The sequence below is a fragment of the Phaethon lepturus genome, unplaced genomic scaffold, assembly GCF_000687285.1.
Source record: "Phaethon lepturus isolate BGI_N335 unplaced genomic scaffold, ASM68728v1 scaffold49616, whole genome shotgun sequence".
NCBI classification, from domain to species: domain Eukaryota; kingdom Metazoa; phylum Chordata; class Aves; order Phaethontiformes; family Phaethontidae; genus Phaethon; species Phaethon lepturus.
In genome coordinates this window covers 4015-19177 of record NW_010547872.1, presented here as the reverse complement: position 1 = coordinate 19177, position 15163 = coordinate 4015, and the positions used below count along the sequence as shown (strand labels likewise).

Genomic DNA, 15163 nt, shown 5'->3' with positions numbered 1-15163 from the left:
GTGAAAGAGGAAAAAAGGTTGATGGCCTGCTGTTTGTTTGGGTTTTCTCCTAGACACCAGTGAAATGATAGAGATGCAAGGCTTCGGGGCAAACCTGCTCTCGTGGCAGCTGGAGCGCTGCAGCCAAGGCTCCTCGTGTGTCTCCTGTTCCACGGGCAGCTCTCCCTACGATGTTCCCAGCTGCTGCAACTGCATCCACGACCGGTAAGCAAGTTGTGCAGAGAGCTTGCCTGGGAGACTCTGTGCATGCCGCGGCTAACAGCGGGGAGGTTTTATTGGTTGCAGCACCAGAGACGGAGAGTAACACTTTTCAAGTAGTTTCTAACAGAAAAAGATGGAGTTACACAGCAAGAAATTTAGTTTATTAAAACTAACCTATTAAACTACTCTCAAGTCGCGTTTGATAGAAAAATTGCTACTTGTTTTTTTGTCTAATATAATTCAGCTCTGGAGGCATTTTCTGTAACGAGTGGTTAACAATTACAGTGAAGGGCAACAGTTCATCTAATTTGACAAGACCTTTACAATGCACCTGCGGCAGCTGTAGCTGAATGTGCCAGGTGAATCCGTTTTGGGCCAAAATACTGCTGGGGAAAATGCTTTAGAAAGTGTAGTTTCTCATTATTGTTGTCTTTTAGCTAAATAAATCTCGGTGCAGAGAAAGAATTGCTATGTGTAGGTCATAGGGATCAGCATGAAATTCATGATGATCTCTGTCCCCGTGACCTGTCATGTTCCTGTTGATGTGTCTCCGCAGAATTCCGTTAAAGATGCTGTGTGAAAGCATGAAGAGGCAAATAGTTTCCAGAGCCTTTTATGGATGTAAGCAATAGTTATTATTCTATCCAGCCCTTGTGGTAGCCATATGCTTATCTAAAAACACACACTTTTAGAAGGCAGTCCAAACCCAAATGTATTGTTGCGAGTCAGATCGCCTCAGGACACTGAGGTGGACGTGACTCAAGTGCCAGAGCTCCGTAATTCCATTATTTGTGGGTTTTGCATATAGCGATGGCAGAACTGATGCTTAGTGAAGACAGAATGTAGTTTTACAGTGTAATGTAATACTCTACTTGAGTTTTACTAGTCTGTGTAAGGTTTCTTTAACCTTTGGCTCTGTTGGGATTCTTCGTTCTTATACTGTACAATGCAGGTTTAGTTCATATACGATTATTAGTGGCAGGTTTAAAATGTCACAGCTTCATCTTCAAAAAGGGGATGCTGATATTAGGTATTGCTCATTTAAAAGTTCCCCTCCTGCCCCAACCGCAGGGCTTGCCTACTGCCGCCATTTGTCAACAGTGCGAACGCATCTGTCTGCCCTGGTGAACCACACGATCGTCCCCCCTGACAAACCGTCCAGCGCTGCGGGAGGCCTCACCAAAGAGGTGTGGAGCAAGTACCAGAAGGACAAGAAGGTAGGTAACAAGAGTACCGTTACCATCGTTGCACTAGCTCCTAGGCACAGCTGCCGGGAGCGTGGCATCCCTTAGGACTGGCCCCAGCAACTATAGGTCCTTTCTCATCTTCACAGGGTCGCTTCTCTTTCTGGGGAGAGCGAGCTGATTCTTACAATCTCCTTTACCCTTTGCATCTCTGATGATGGCAAAGATATCAATTAACATCAAAGCAACTGTTCTCATGATGATTCTAGTCTATCGAAAGTCAGATTATTTTCATGGGAGGTATGGCAACTTATGTGAGACTGGTTTTGAGCTGGGCCCCTAAAGGCGTGCATCAAGTTGCAAAATTTATTTTGTGCCGTGCGTGCGTTTCACTGCCTTTATACTTGGTATTAAGTTTGTATGTGCGTGCCCGAGGAAAATAAAGACGTATTACCTTCAATACCTCTTTCTCCTGACTGCTGTAGAATTACAAGGAACTGGAATTACTAAGAAGAGTTTACTACGGTGGGGTACAGCATGAGATTCGAAAGGAAGTATGGCCATTCTTGCTGGGTCACTATAAATTCGGCATGGCCAAAAAGGAAATGGACCAGGTAAGCACAACTTTCCAGGGATTTCAATTATATTTGCAGAATAGGTTTTGCAGAAAAACTTTTTTTTTTTTTTATATTCCTAAGGGAAACATGCTACTGAAAACAAGAGTGACACATTAGTAGAGGGATTATGATATCATGTTATCATGGCTAAAAAATCATTAAAAGGGAAGTTTTTTATTGAGGTCAGGATTTTTGCATTCAGCCTCTGCCCGTGACGTGCACTTGCCCTGAGCAAATCCCATTTTTGCAAATTTGTCACACAGTGAGGAGGCATTGACGTTTGGGTAGTAATTTGAGTCATCCCTCTTTTATATGGTGTGTTGGCTGAGTTATACTTCAAAATGCTCTTTGAAATAACTAGCTTATCTACATGATACTGCATGTGCACGTCTGACTTGTGTTGGGGCTGTGAGCAGCCCAGATGTACCTCCTGAAGGGCACTTGGAGTTACTGTATAGGGGCTAAAAATATCCAGAGGAAGGTTTGGTTTGTACGTTTGTTATGCTTTCGCTAGACTTAAATACGATGTGCCTCTGTAAAACACAAGATGCAATTTCAGACGACACTTTATTCCTCTTAACATCTCCCATGCTGATGCTAACATTAATCAGTGAATAACTGCCTAGGTTATGTCACAGCCTTATTTTGCAGTCTGAAACGTGGCATTAAGCATATCGTTTCCATTAATGAAACCGCAATTTGCCCATCTCTTAGTTATATTATCTCCCTTTTAGCAAGACCAACTTTTTACTTTGGTGAGTGCTTTCATTTGTTGTAATTACTGGGCAAGTGCCTTGATAATAAACCAGGTTGGCAACAGAGCCGGGCAAAATGGCAGACAGTCGTGCCTTCGCTCAGCTACGCTTACTGAACAGAAACTGGATGTGATCCTAAGCCAGAGCGCTGAGGAAAATACAGCAATACTCCAGTGCTGTACTCCTCTATGCTTTCCGTATAGGAGTACGGAAAGGCTCCTATACGGTGCGAGGAGCCTTTAGGCTACGCCAGCCTTTATCTGATCCAACGTAGCTGCTGTTACGAATGCTGCGTGGCATTTTTACTGCAGTACTGAGCCAAAGCTCATATATTACCCCGGGGTGATGTGCAGTAGGCTCAGGTTCATACCATAATGCAGCTGTAGAGCTGATCCTGCCCAGAGCAAGAACTTAAGTGTAGGCCTACTCTGATGAGTAGATCGGGTAGCGCCACCACTAGTGTAAAGGTCTCCTGCAGTTCTTGGGCTCGTATGGAGTGGGAGCACCGGTCCGCCATCACAAACCCCAACAGTGCCGCTGGTCTTACTCCTCGACTGCTGAGGAAAGGGATGTTCTCCTTCGCGGAGCTATAGGACTATAGTAGGACACTGCCCTGTGGGTAAGGTCTGGTTTGTATGTTGGTAAAACACTGCCTTAATGGACATTAAGAATCACCCCAATGTTTGCTCAACTGTCTAGAACATTAATGAGGTTTGCCCTGGAATATAATTAACACATTAATCTGCTTTTCTGTTTGTGTTATTGCCAGGGCGGTAGCACTCATGCAGTAGCTGATCTAGTTTTGGATTAAATGGATAAGGAATAGTTTATATATAAAAATACTTGGCATTTGATAATTCCCGATTATTTTATATCCCAAAGGACAGTTTATAGACCTGTGAGCACCTGCAGATCAGAAGGGTGGCCTGACCTAGAGCCTTGCAATGGAAAAATGAGCTATCATGCAAACAGTGGGCACTTTATAGGCAGCATTCTTCTTACTAAAAATTGCTGCAGCAATCTGACTTGTTTTTCTTCACACTAATCTTTATAAACTAGTTCTAAACATGGATGGAGAAATATACCCCTTAACTGTTCAAACTGGGTCATAATCCCAATTCTTCACCCTGATTCCAGTCATCTTTGCGGGTATTTATCTTTAGCATTTTCTGTAATGTCTAATGTAGCTATAGTATGTACATCAGGAATGTTCTGCTGAGTACTGCTGAGGCAAATTCCTGTCCTCCCACGACATCAGCACTGGAAGAAGACGAAGTACCTCAGAAACGACCGAGGGCAGCAAGTCCAGCTGGTTGCCTTCGCTCCTGAAGGCCAGGCAAGCTGCCTCAGAAGAGAAGCAAATCCAGATATCCAGCCAGGCAGATACACTGCCGTAGTCCTGCTGGAAACTACGTCTGTTCTGCGAGGACACTGGTTCAGTTACCCCTTTTTTTGCATACAGCATGAGTTGCGAAAACAAGTCCTTCTAGAGCACCATGTGGACTGGCTCCTTAACTCTTACTGTCTTGGTGAAAAAGGGAGGGCCCTTCCAAACACTTCGATGAATTTGGTTGAGAGCTTCAGCAGCAGTGATCTGGCTAAACTGCAGCACTTCCAGATGAATTTACTACATTTGCATTTGGTGCTCCATTCATTTTTTTAATTTTTTTTTTTAACTCGGATTTTCAGGAAATGTCAGATATTGGAGATTTCTTGCATAGGTTGCATTTTGCTGTCTCTGTTCTCCACAGGTATATGAACCATCAGATTTATGATCCATGTGTAGAAACAGATGGTATGTCTGGAACTGAAAAAAGGACCCAGATAGTTAAGTTTCAGAGTGGGAGATCTGGAGCCACAACTCATGGATTCTAGCCCCAGCTTCAATGGGCATGCGCATGTATACAGCTAGAACACAAGAGATTTGGCAAGAAGACATAAATACTTGAGTCCAATTGTACAATAGGAATTACAATAAATTCATAAAGATGTATTGCAAGGTATAGAAGATCTGATCTGCAGAATGCAAGCTCCCACAGGAAATTTCCCCGCCCCGAGTTTGTACCATACAGGGGTGCTCCAAACCTTATCTGGAATTCTAATGAGCTACTCAACAGTAGTAGTAAACAACAGTAGTAACCAGCTCCTCAAAGAAATGTGCGGTTGGAGTCTAAAGCTTACCGTTGAATGCAAGAGTCTATTAAATGAATTACATGAAAACAGTCATAATATTTGCACATACAGGAAACCTACTGTGTCCTTAGTGGAAGTAAGTAATCACGGGTAATTTATCATCTTTGCCTTCTGATGATATTTTTACAGTCATCGATCAGTATCTGGGGCACTCCCAAACATGGCTGTCCTCCAGCCTTCCACTAACCGTTGTGTTTTATGATTTATGACTCGACAGCTACCTCAAGTGACAAATAGCCTACAGCTCTTAGCAATGAACGCTCTGGTAGCAACTCCAGCCAAGCAGAGTCCAGAGCCTGAAGCCAACTCACAATTGCGGTTTCTCTTCAGCTCTTGACAAATGACAGAGTTGTAAAATTACTACATGTCCCTTAATAGCTCAAGGGGGTTTCTGTGCCTGTCGTTCAACAAAGGAAGCCAGCAGCAGCAAAAATCTGTTTTATTACTATGGGAACCAGAATGGTTGGATCTGGCCATGCGCAGTGCAGCCACAAGACTGGGCTGTGTGAGCTGGGATTTCGACTGTTCAGGAGTCTCTTCCAGCACCTAACTCTGTACAGGCTGATGTCTATAAACCTGTGACGTGGAGTTCATTGCAAAGGTTATGTTAGAGTTGGAATACAGAAAGTTGGGAAGGAGGTGTAATGAAATTAGGAATAATCCGGTTAGAGGCAGCAATTGCTCCGTCAGATTGCATCTGACTTATGTGAGGTTTCACACGAAAGCCAGTGACATCTTTTGTTCCTTCCTGAACAATGCTAAAGTGCTGTCAATAGTGCACGCGCATGCTCCTATGAATCTTTTCTGATATCTACAGTGATAGTTTATTCCCTGCAGTAAATATGCAACATCTTACCACTCCAGTCGTTGCACCTCTCAGTGACAGGGATGTGCACTCTAGCAAGGGCTTCAGGATCCTTCATGCTTTCGGTTTGAGACATTACAGTTGGTTTAGACCTCTCCCTCCCTGCTTCCCCTCATCGTTAATGCTGTCTTTCAAGGAGGACCAGTATTTCAGGATCTGTCTGTCTGCAGGTGGATGAAGACATTGCTCTCCGGTATCAGAAGGTCATGGCTGAGTGGAAAGCCTGTGAGGTCATTGTAAAGCAGCGAGAGAAAGAATCGCATTCTGCCACGCTGGCAAAGTTTTCGTCGGGCAGCAGCATTGACAGCCATGTCCAGCGGCTGATTCACAGGGACTCCACCATCAGCAACGATGTAGGTACTCCCTTCCCATTCACCCCTATGGAGGGGGCACTGCGGGAGGATTGGCATTTGCAGAGGTACAGCCCAGGGAAGCAAAGACGTAGGTTAGCACAGCTCCGTCAGTCTGGAGCTACTTGAATCCTGTACAGAATCTACAGAAGCTGTAGTGCCTCTGTTATAGAGCTAAGAGCAGGTCTGTATTTTGGGTCGTCTGTAGCTGCTCTTGAGCAGGACCTGCCTAAGGGGCTTTAAGGTTCACCTACTATAGAAGATCCTTCTCTCAGTAGAGGAATAGCCTTCTAGATCTCTTACTTGTAGGTCCTTTATTCAAATCCAGCATAGAGCAGATCGCTACTATTAAAGCATAGTTTTGATTCTGTCATGTCCCTGATTGACATGTTGGGTGTGGTTTTTATTTTGGGAGAGGGGACTTCTGTCAATCTAAGGTAAGATGCTAAGCAGTTGAAACGCAGACTGAATTAACCCCTGTGTAACTTGAATAACCAAGAAAGGGGTTTCTTTTCACATCGTTGGACAGGAGAGCTGGCATGTGTGTGCCAGAAGTGTCTCTGGGCATCCATTCCTTATGCAGACTTCAAACAGTTAGCTAACTGATTTCAGGAAGGTAAGAGAGAAGAGAACTTGAAATAGTTGAACAAAGAGTTTTTTGGCAAGTGAAGAGACAAAGTGGTCGCATGGTGAAAAGAATTTGAAGGCCAGTCTTGACTTCAAACAGCAGTATCTGAACTGGATTGTCGGAGGCCTCAGGTATATTGGTCTTCTTCAAAGATATATTGCAATGACCAGATGTTTTTGGTGTTGATGTTGCAGGTAGGGAAGCTTCACTGCTTAAGGTATTTCTAATTGAAGATTATGAAAGGGAGAGGATATCATCATAGGAGACAGATAGGAGATTGTAAATTGGTATTATTTTTAGAATTACAGTCTCAGTAAAAAGACTGAGTGAGGAGCTCTCAACTATTTGCATGCAGGGAAGCTCTATTAATCAGTGATCTTGTTCACTGAGTACGTAGTAACTTCTCTCTTGTGGCTGGGTATTTGTTTGCTACATTAATGTTTCTTGCTTCTCTGTTCTCCCCTGCTTTATCCGAATCTTCTCTCCACTGCCCACCCCCAGGTCTTTATCTCTGTAGATGAAACAGACTCAGCAGAGCGGGACTCAAAAGGTCAGGACGACCCCACTTTCACCGTGGTGTCTGCCGACACGCCAGCAGCAGTAGCTGCCGTAGAGCAACAGTCCGTTGAGTTTGACTCCCCCGACTCTGGGCTGCCATCCTCGAGAAACTACTCCGTGGCCTCGGGCATCCTGTCCAGTATCGATGACGGGCAGAGTGTCTCCTTTGAAGATGGGGCTGAAGAAGAAGCTAGCACTGACTTGGAAAGGACTGATCCAGACACATCACGTATGCAGAAAGCCAAGGCGGTTGTACTGCAGTCTCAGGATTCTGTATCAGAAGAGCAGCTGTGTTCCCAGGTGGATTATTTAATGGATGTTGCTTCTGTCTGCGCTGCATCCTACACAGTAGGTCACAACATAAGTATCATCATCACTCTGCACAGCATTGCTTTTCTAGCAAAAACTTCTACTTTTTCAGATAGGATTTAATGAGAGACACTCCCAAACTAGAACTACAGGTGGTAGGACGATAACTGAGAATTTTTTCATCCAAATCTTTTCATCTGGATTTTGAGCTAGATTGGAAATAAGACAGCAAGAATAATTTGGGTCTTTTTTTGAGTGGAAGGGCAAGGAAAAGAATGTGGTACAGTTCTAGCAGCTAAAAATTTCTGGGGGCTGAGGGGAGGTATGAGGGTGTGGACGACACACCACTTGTAAGATTTCAGTGTCATTTAATTCAAGCTAAAACCCACACTTAATCAAATTGAACCACAACTTAAAGCTAGATTCAAGACTCCACTATCTCTGTTAGTGTTTCTGTCAACAGATTAGTAGTTGAGTTTTCGCCCCTCTGTCTCTGCTGAAGTTGTTCAACTAGAAATAACCCTTTGGAAACAGGACAGGTTTGGAACATTTACCAGTGAAACTCTATGCATCTTACCTGGGATTTTTCACAGTAATCAAGTATTTAGATGCTCTCATATGCCCAAAGTGTAATTGTACTACTTCTGGTGAATCTGCCACCAAGTCCTATGAATACTCTAAACTCAGCAGATCTAACTAAAACTCTTCTCTTCTAGATAGAATTATTGGACACTGTTGCCTTAAATTTGCACAGAATTGATAAAGATGTCCAGAGATGTGATCGGAATTACTGGTATTTTACTGCTGATAACCTGGAGAAACTGCGAAATGTCATGTGCAGGTAATACAGCTTGTAAACTGAACTACTTTTCACTCTTCTGTCATAATCCCTAAACTATAATAATAAGAAAATAATAGTCTGTATAAAAATTCTCACTAATGAACTTAAAAAAACTTGCAAGAAGGAAGAACAGGTAGGGTGGTAGGTCAGAGAGCATGGGTGTGATATGTGGTCCAAGTCTGGAATGCAGGCTTGAGAAGATTCTTTTTCTACCTCAAGAGACCGAACCTATCAGTCACCTTGACCTATTCTCTAGCTATACTATTAGCTTTGGTTTCCTACTGACGAAGATAATGTATCCATGCTCTAATGGTGCGCCATAAAGACGACAAGAATTGTGAGGGGCCCAAATATAGTGTTGAGGGACATTACTAAGTAGACAGACAGACTACATCTTCAAGACAAAACGAAATTAAAACAGCATCTTTGACCGCCGAGACCAGCTGGAATCAATAGAAAGCTGTCTTTCACTTTTAGGAATGCAAATTGCCATGAAGGCTATTAAACTAAACACACTAAGCAGAAAGTGTCATAGCAAGATTACACTTACGGGAAAAAAGAAAACAAAAGCCAAAATAAAAACAGGTACCTTTTAAAAATCTGGGCTTTTTTCCCTAGACTGTTACACTTTTGTTAGCTGTTTTTTCACAAACTATTGATAAGCCATGTGTGTAAGGTTTGGTCCTCTCTATCCAAGCAGAAAACAATACAGGGCTGTGATATACTCTAGAATGTGGAGTGTCAAAAAGTTCTGAGATGCACACGTTCAACAGCTGCTTAAGATTTGATCTGGCATAATCGAATTACACTTCGGTGCAATATTTAGCTTTTGAGGAACAGGAAGAGAAAAGTTCGGTATTAGTTAATTCATCCTATAAGTAGACAATTGATCACATTCTTTTACCCTTTCACAACACATGAAGAGCCTGCAGCAAGAGTCCTATTACAGGAGAGATTCCTGTCTCACATGCTGCTCTGTCCTCATCACGGATTGTGTACAGAGCCTTTAGGAATTACCCTGAAAAAAAACAGGATAAATACTCATCATTTTATACCAGTGTGTTGGAAGACTTGAACTGATGTAGTTCTCCGGACTTCCAGCTTTACCTTTTACAGCACTCCAGAACAAGACACTTAAAAGCTTCCAAAAAAGAGTTGTATTTTAGGTGTAAGACAAATTTTTGAGGCCACCATGCAGCAAGAGGATTTTTAATCCTGTTATCTCTTGTGTGTTCTTCTTTCTGCAGTTATGTTTGGGAGCACCTAGAAGTTGGTTATGTTCAAGGCATGTGTGACCTCCTGGCTCCTTTGATGGTTATACTTGACAATGGTAGGAAGGGTTTTCTTTTGGAACACGTTGGTGTCTTTAGGGAGGTCTTCCTTTAGAAATGCTGTGTCAGAAGTTGTAAGCATTAACCAGGGCTAGCTCACCAGGAAAATCAAACCTGCAGCTCTTGATTCTTATTTTCGCTACATGTGGCTATTGTTGAAATGGCTACTGTTCGTACCTTGGGGATTCCTTGTTCACTCACAAACTTCAAGATGAAATTTTACTACATTTTCAAAGCAGCTGTGTTCCTGCAGTTGCTGAAGCTGAAAACTCAACTGCAAGCTGGGTTCTTTCGAAATATGGTCCAGAGTAAAATGTCCGGTAAAAACAGTCCAGAGTCGGGTACTGTCTTCTGTTTCATCTGAATGCTGGTGATGGGGTTAGGAAACAGAAAAGGGAAAACCCTGTTTTTCCCTTGTCCTGCAGTACGTTATTTTGGTTCAAGGAAGTCACGCAATTAGTAACACTAAGTGTTCTGCATTGTACCTGCAGATCAGCTGGCTTACAGCTGCTTCAGCCACCTGATGAAGAGGATGAGCCAGAACTTCCCCAATGGAGGTGCTATGGACACACACTTTGCCAACATGCGGTCCCTAATCCAAGTAAGTCTTTTTTTAATCTTATTTGAAAGAAGACGAGGTTGTGGCAAAGGCTCAGAATTAGCTTGATGCCACGGTGAAGGGCAGGAACTCCAATGACTGGCGTTCCTAGTCATCTGGTACTTCAGAGCTGGGGAGGATAAGAATTGTTTTATGCAGCCCCAAACTGATTTCTCAAGGGACGGCACTCGCTGTCAAAATGAAGAGTGTGCATTAGAGCAGGTGAATTCGTCTCAACTGGACAAACAAAACAAACCCCCAAACTTCGGCCTCCAGCACACCAGCTACACAGTGTAATGGCTCCCATTTATGGCTCAGTCTAGCTCTAGCTGAAGTCAGTGAGGAACAGCAGTAAGATCTGGTCTTCACTGGTTTTTGGAAGAGAAAACACTGATATTTCTGGCACAAACTTAATTTCTTATAAGTTTAAACAGACCATAGCTATATTTGTATGTGCACAGGACGCTTGCTGAACAGGATTCTTTGGGACAGATTTAAGGCCTAGACATTCCACTCTGGAAAGCACCAGGCACCTGAGCAAGATTAGCATAAAGAAGGGTGAAAACTATCAGGATAAGCCATTATTTGGTTCGAGGTCAGTCATCAAAGAAGATGGGCAGCACGGCAAGTGCAGGCACACGAACATATGGCTGCAGTGTTTCTATTGAGTAGCAAGACGGTTGGAGGATGCCACCCTGCTTATCCAGCAGCCCTTAGGACGACATCTGTGAGGAATGACTGTAGATGTACTTAGACATTTAAGACTTCCCTCTTGGACCTGTAAAATCACAGTGAAGATTGACCTGTCACCTCATACCTGCACAGCAGTAACTCTTCTCCTCATCAGTCTGTGTCAGGACACCCACATGACAGGCATTTTGCAAACACATAGTAAAAGGACGTATCTGTGCTAAGCAGCTCCTCTGCCTAACCACAGCATTGGGTGATAAAGAGCAGCATGAAGTCTTAACCAAAAACTCCAACACCTTTGATCTTGGCTACTTTCAGACAAGATACTGACAGCTTATGTTTTGTATTTTAGATTCTAGACTCAGAGCTTTTTGAGTTGATGCACCAGAATGGAGATTACACTCACTTTTACTTCTGCTATCGCTGGTTCCTGCTTGACTTCAAAAGAGGTAATAATGTTCTGTGCCTATGAGTTGCGCAAAACTGTGAATAGCTCTGTGTTTTGGTCTAAATGTCTGGATGGTGAGTTGCAGCTAGGCTTACAAGAGAGTGTGTAGCTAGGAAAGCTAATGCAGCTCCCAGAGATGAACTGGCACCGGAATGAAGTCAAAGCTTAGAAAGGAGTGTTGTAAATTCCTGATAACGTGGTTGGAGCCAAGTTTCTGCTCAGCGCAAATGCCCGTTTGCTCAAGAAGGTGATCCCAAGTTGATCACACCCCTTTGGAGCTTTGATACCTCCTTTCTAATCCATTTGATAACAAGGAGCAGCTCAGCAATAGCTCAAGAGCTGCTGTACTTTGCTGAGTGAGGTACTTTATATACTGTGGGAGCAGCCCAGGATCTCAGCACAAGCACACCCACCCTAACAGAAGCAGTTGCTTATAGTCAAGAGACCCATCTTGCTATCGGGTAAGTCAGTAGCTCTGTTGAGTTACAGAGTGATCTGCAAGAATCAAAAGAAGACACCCCTCTCTCAAATACCCTAAAGCACAAAGGTGATAGAGGGAGATGATACACTCCATCACCTATTTATTATGAGCCACTATCTGACAGTGAGGGGGGAGGAATTGTGACTCTTAACTGAACAGTAAACCTATCTACTCCTTCAGAGAGAACTGCCTGTCCCCCACATCCCAGTCCCCTGGACCTCACTGTCACAGACTGGGCAGAAGATGAACCTATATGGTTCAAGAAGATGAAGCTTCCATGGGTCATATCTGAATTGTGGCATGTGTAGACCTAGCTTACACACATCTGCTATACAATTAATTGTTGCCAATTAAAAATACCAGAGCTTTAGCACTCATAGGTCCACTGCAAAGCCAAGAAGGAGGTCCTGGGTACGCATTCAGGTTTGCAGCCTGCCATGTAGCCCAAGCTAGAATAAACGGGCCTACCTGTGCTGCTATCACATGGTTACTGCAGTTCAGGCATCTTCCTGGGGTCGAGTCTGCACCACCACACCTACGTCCTTTCTTAATTTTCCTTTAAACCCGGTTCTGTTGCCATACTTGCACAAGTAAGTAACAAGTAGGTGGCAGGAGTTGGCTGGGGGAGAGGAAGCAGAGGAGTCGTCAAGTACTATTCATGTCTGCATAAGGCCTGTAAGACATTAGTTAGAGAGGGGGAAATGGTCAATTTGAATAATCAGATGCTCTTGTAATGTTTATTCCCATTCAGAATTGTTGTACGAGGATGTATTTACAGTGTGGGAAGTTATTTGGGCAGCAAAGCACATCTCTTCAGAACATTTTGTCCTTTTCATTGCCTTAGCACTTGTGGAAGTTTATCGAGAGATTATCCGTGATAACAACATGGACTTCACTGATATCATCAAGTTTTTTAATGGTAAGAGACTTTTTTAAGAGAGCATTTTGATAAAAAGCAACTGCTTCTCCCTTACTCAGACTGTCTGCAGTTGTGCAGTGTTCTTGCTGCCGTGACAAGGCCCTGGTCATTTTAAGCTCTGAATCTCTTACCCCTTCATGTAAATGAAGAGCCCAGATTTTCATGTGCTTCCTGAAGATCTGACTTGGCACACAGAAAGAACAGTGTCTTAAGAGCTAGGTGGACCACGGAAGATGGTGGCTTTTTCAGTGCCAATGATAATTTGTACCACAAAGCAAGCTTCACAATTTCTGTTCAAAAGATTTGCCACAGTGACCCTTTGCCCTTGGTTTAATGGGAGGTGCTAAAATGTCGCTTAATTTTTTACAAAAGTCTCTCATGAGTTTTAAGATTGCCAGAGTCATTCCTGCCAATAGGGCTGGACCCTGCTGAGGCTGAAACATATAAGCAACTGTTCACACAAAATATCCCAGACTGCTTCCATGGCTGATTGCTTACCATAGTGGTCCGTAGACGCCAGCCAGCATGCACTGCCAGAGAAAAAGTATTCTGCCAAAGCAAGCTAGGTCTGTTCGTGGCTGCAGAATGCAAGTCAGTCCTAAACAAGTGCTCCCTGTTAGGATATTTTAAGAAGTTTGGAAACAATTTTGTGTAATCACAGTAATTTACTAAATTATCAGTGCTGTGGCTTTCAGCCATCTGTTGCAGAAGCCCCAAATTTGGTTTTGATTTTGCCTCAGCCACTCTTATTCTAAAGCTGTACATTAATGCTTCCCTCAAAAAAATTCCCACCGAACGCCAAAAAAACACCTCAAAAAACGCACAAAAGAAAACCCCAGCACTTGCCTAAGCTGAATGAAATGTTTATTGTGGAACTGAGGATTTGGGTCTGTCGAGAGCTACTTTCTGATCTTAGTTCAAGCTGCAGAGTGCAGACGTCTCTGTGGACTATGTGGCCACATCCCTCCATCTACATGAAGCCCTTAACTGTATTTACCACGTGCATCCCAGACACTCCAGCAGTAGCCCCTGCCTGCAGAGGTATCTTTTGATCACGTTGAGTTCAGCTTTACATTTGGAGACCTCAGGAGGGTTGTTCACAGGCAGGTACAGCTCCCCCATTCCTGATCTGGGGTCACAGGGCACTGGGATTTCTGCAACAAGAGAACAGACACCAGAAGGATTAGATCTTGACTCCAGGACCTCCAGCACCAAGGGAATCATCCACTTATTCTATCTTTAATACTACAAACCCTTAACCCCCTGCAATGCTTTTGGATTGCTGCTAATGTTACACTAATTAATTAATGCTAATGCTACATTAATATCAAAGCTAGGGCAGAAAAGTTCCTGCCACTGACAGTTAAGAATGTTTGTCTGTGTCTTTTAGAAATGGCAGAGCATCATAATGCCGAGGAAATTCTGAGGATAGCAAGAGACCTTGTCTACAAAGTGCAGACACTGATTGAAAATAAGTGATAATGAACAGACTGTCGTTGTGGGCCTTGTTGTGAGCTATCGGATGGAGCATTTCTTGCACTGTAACTTCAAAACGGTGTTTTAATTGCATCTTCCATGTAATGTAATAAATATCGAAGAGATTTGTAACAGACTTTTAAAAACAGAACTTTTCTTTCACCAGATAAGGTTTGTGTTTGATAGTCCTTGTTACACTCGCTTTGTATTTCTAGACAAAATGTTTTTGCATTCTCTTACTTCCCTCTCTAGAAGACCATCTATCTACATATTTGAGATATTAAAAAGGGGGGATCTGATATACTAGAACATTTCTGTTTTGACTTACTGCACCTTTAAAGCCTGGATGCACGTTGTGTGCTCTGCCAGAACCTTCCATGGAGGTAAGGCCGGATCCAGTACTCACCCAAGTGTTGCAAGCATTGATTTGGGTCCTTGGAGGAGCATGTTTGTGAACTCATTGTCTATGCCTTGAATATGGAAGAGAACGCGCATGAGCTCCTGTTGCTAAAACATTTGGATTTGTATCGAGCAGAGTATTTGCAGCAATTAAAGTAAATAAGGTTACCAGCCAGGAGAATGGCCTTAAACTAAATAACATGGTTAATGTGAGCAGTGAAGATCTGGCAACGTTAGCTAAATGCATCAGTTAGCCTTTGCTGACTATCACGCTGTTGAGTCTCCATGGCCTAGACATGCCTTCATTTTACTTTGCAGAC

The 15163-nt window shown here is 43.2% G+C and overlaps 1 protein-coding gene across 1 annotated transcript in view; it reads left to right on the top strand.

Moving 5' to 3' along the window:
* The window catches only part of SGSM2 (small G protein signaling modulator 2), a gene marked incomplete at its 5' end in the record, with an annotated part of 52707 nt that extends 38260 nt beyond the window's left edge, over positions 1-14447 (top strand). The window contains 12 exons of the mRNA XM_010289769.1: positions 54-204; positions 758-822; positions 1273-1418; positions 1871-1999; positions 5986-6168; positions 7295-7699; positions 8377-8501; positions 9749-9831; positions 10324-10433; positions 11473-11569; positions 12801-12968; positions 14359-14447. Of these exons, the coding sequence (XP_010288071.1) occupies positions 54-204; positions 758-822; positions 1273-1418; positions 1871-1999; positions 5986-6168; positions 7295-7699; positions 8377-8501; positions 9749-9831; positions 10324-10433; positions 11473-11569; positions 12801-12968; positions 14359-14447 (1751 nt within the window). The remainder of the gene's footprint in view (positions 1-53; positions 205-757; positions 823-1272; positions 1419-1870; positions 2000-5985; positions 6169-7294; positions 7700-8376; positions 8502-9748; positions 9832-10323; positions 10434-11472; positions 11570-12800; positions 12969-14358) is intronic.
* Positions 14448-15163: the final 716 nt, after the last annotated feature.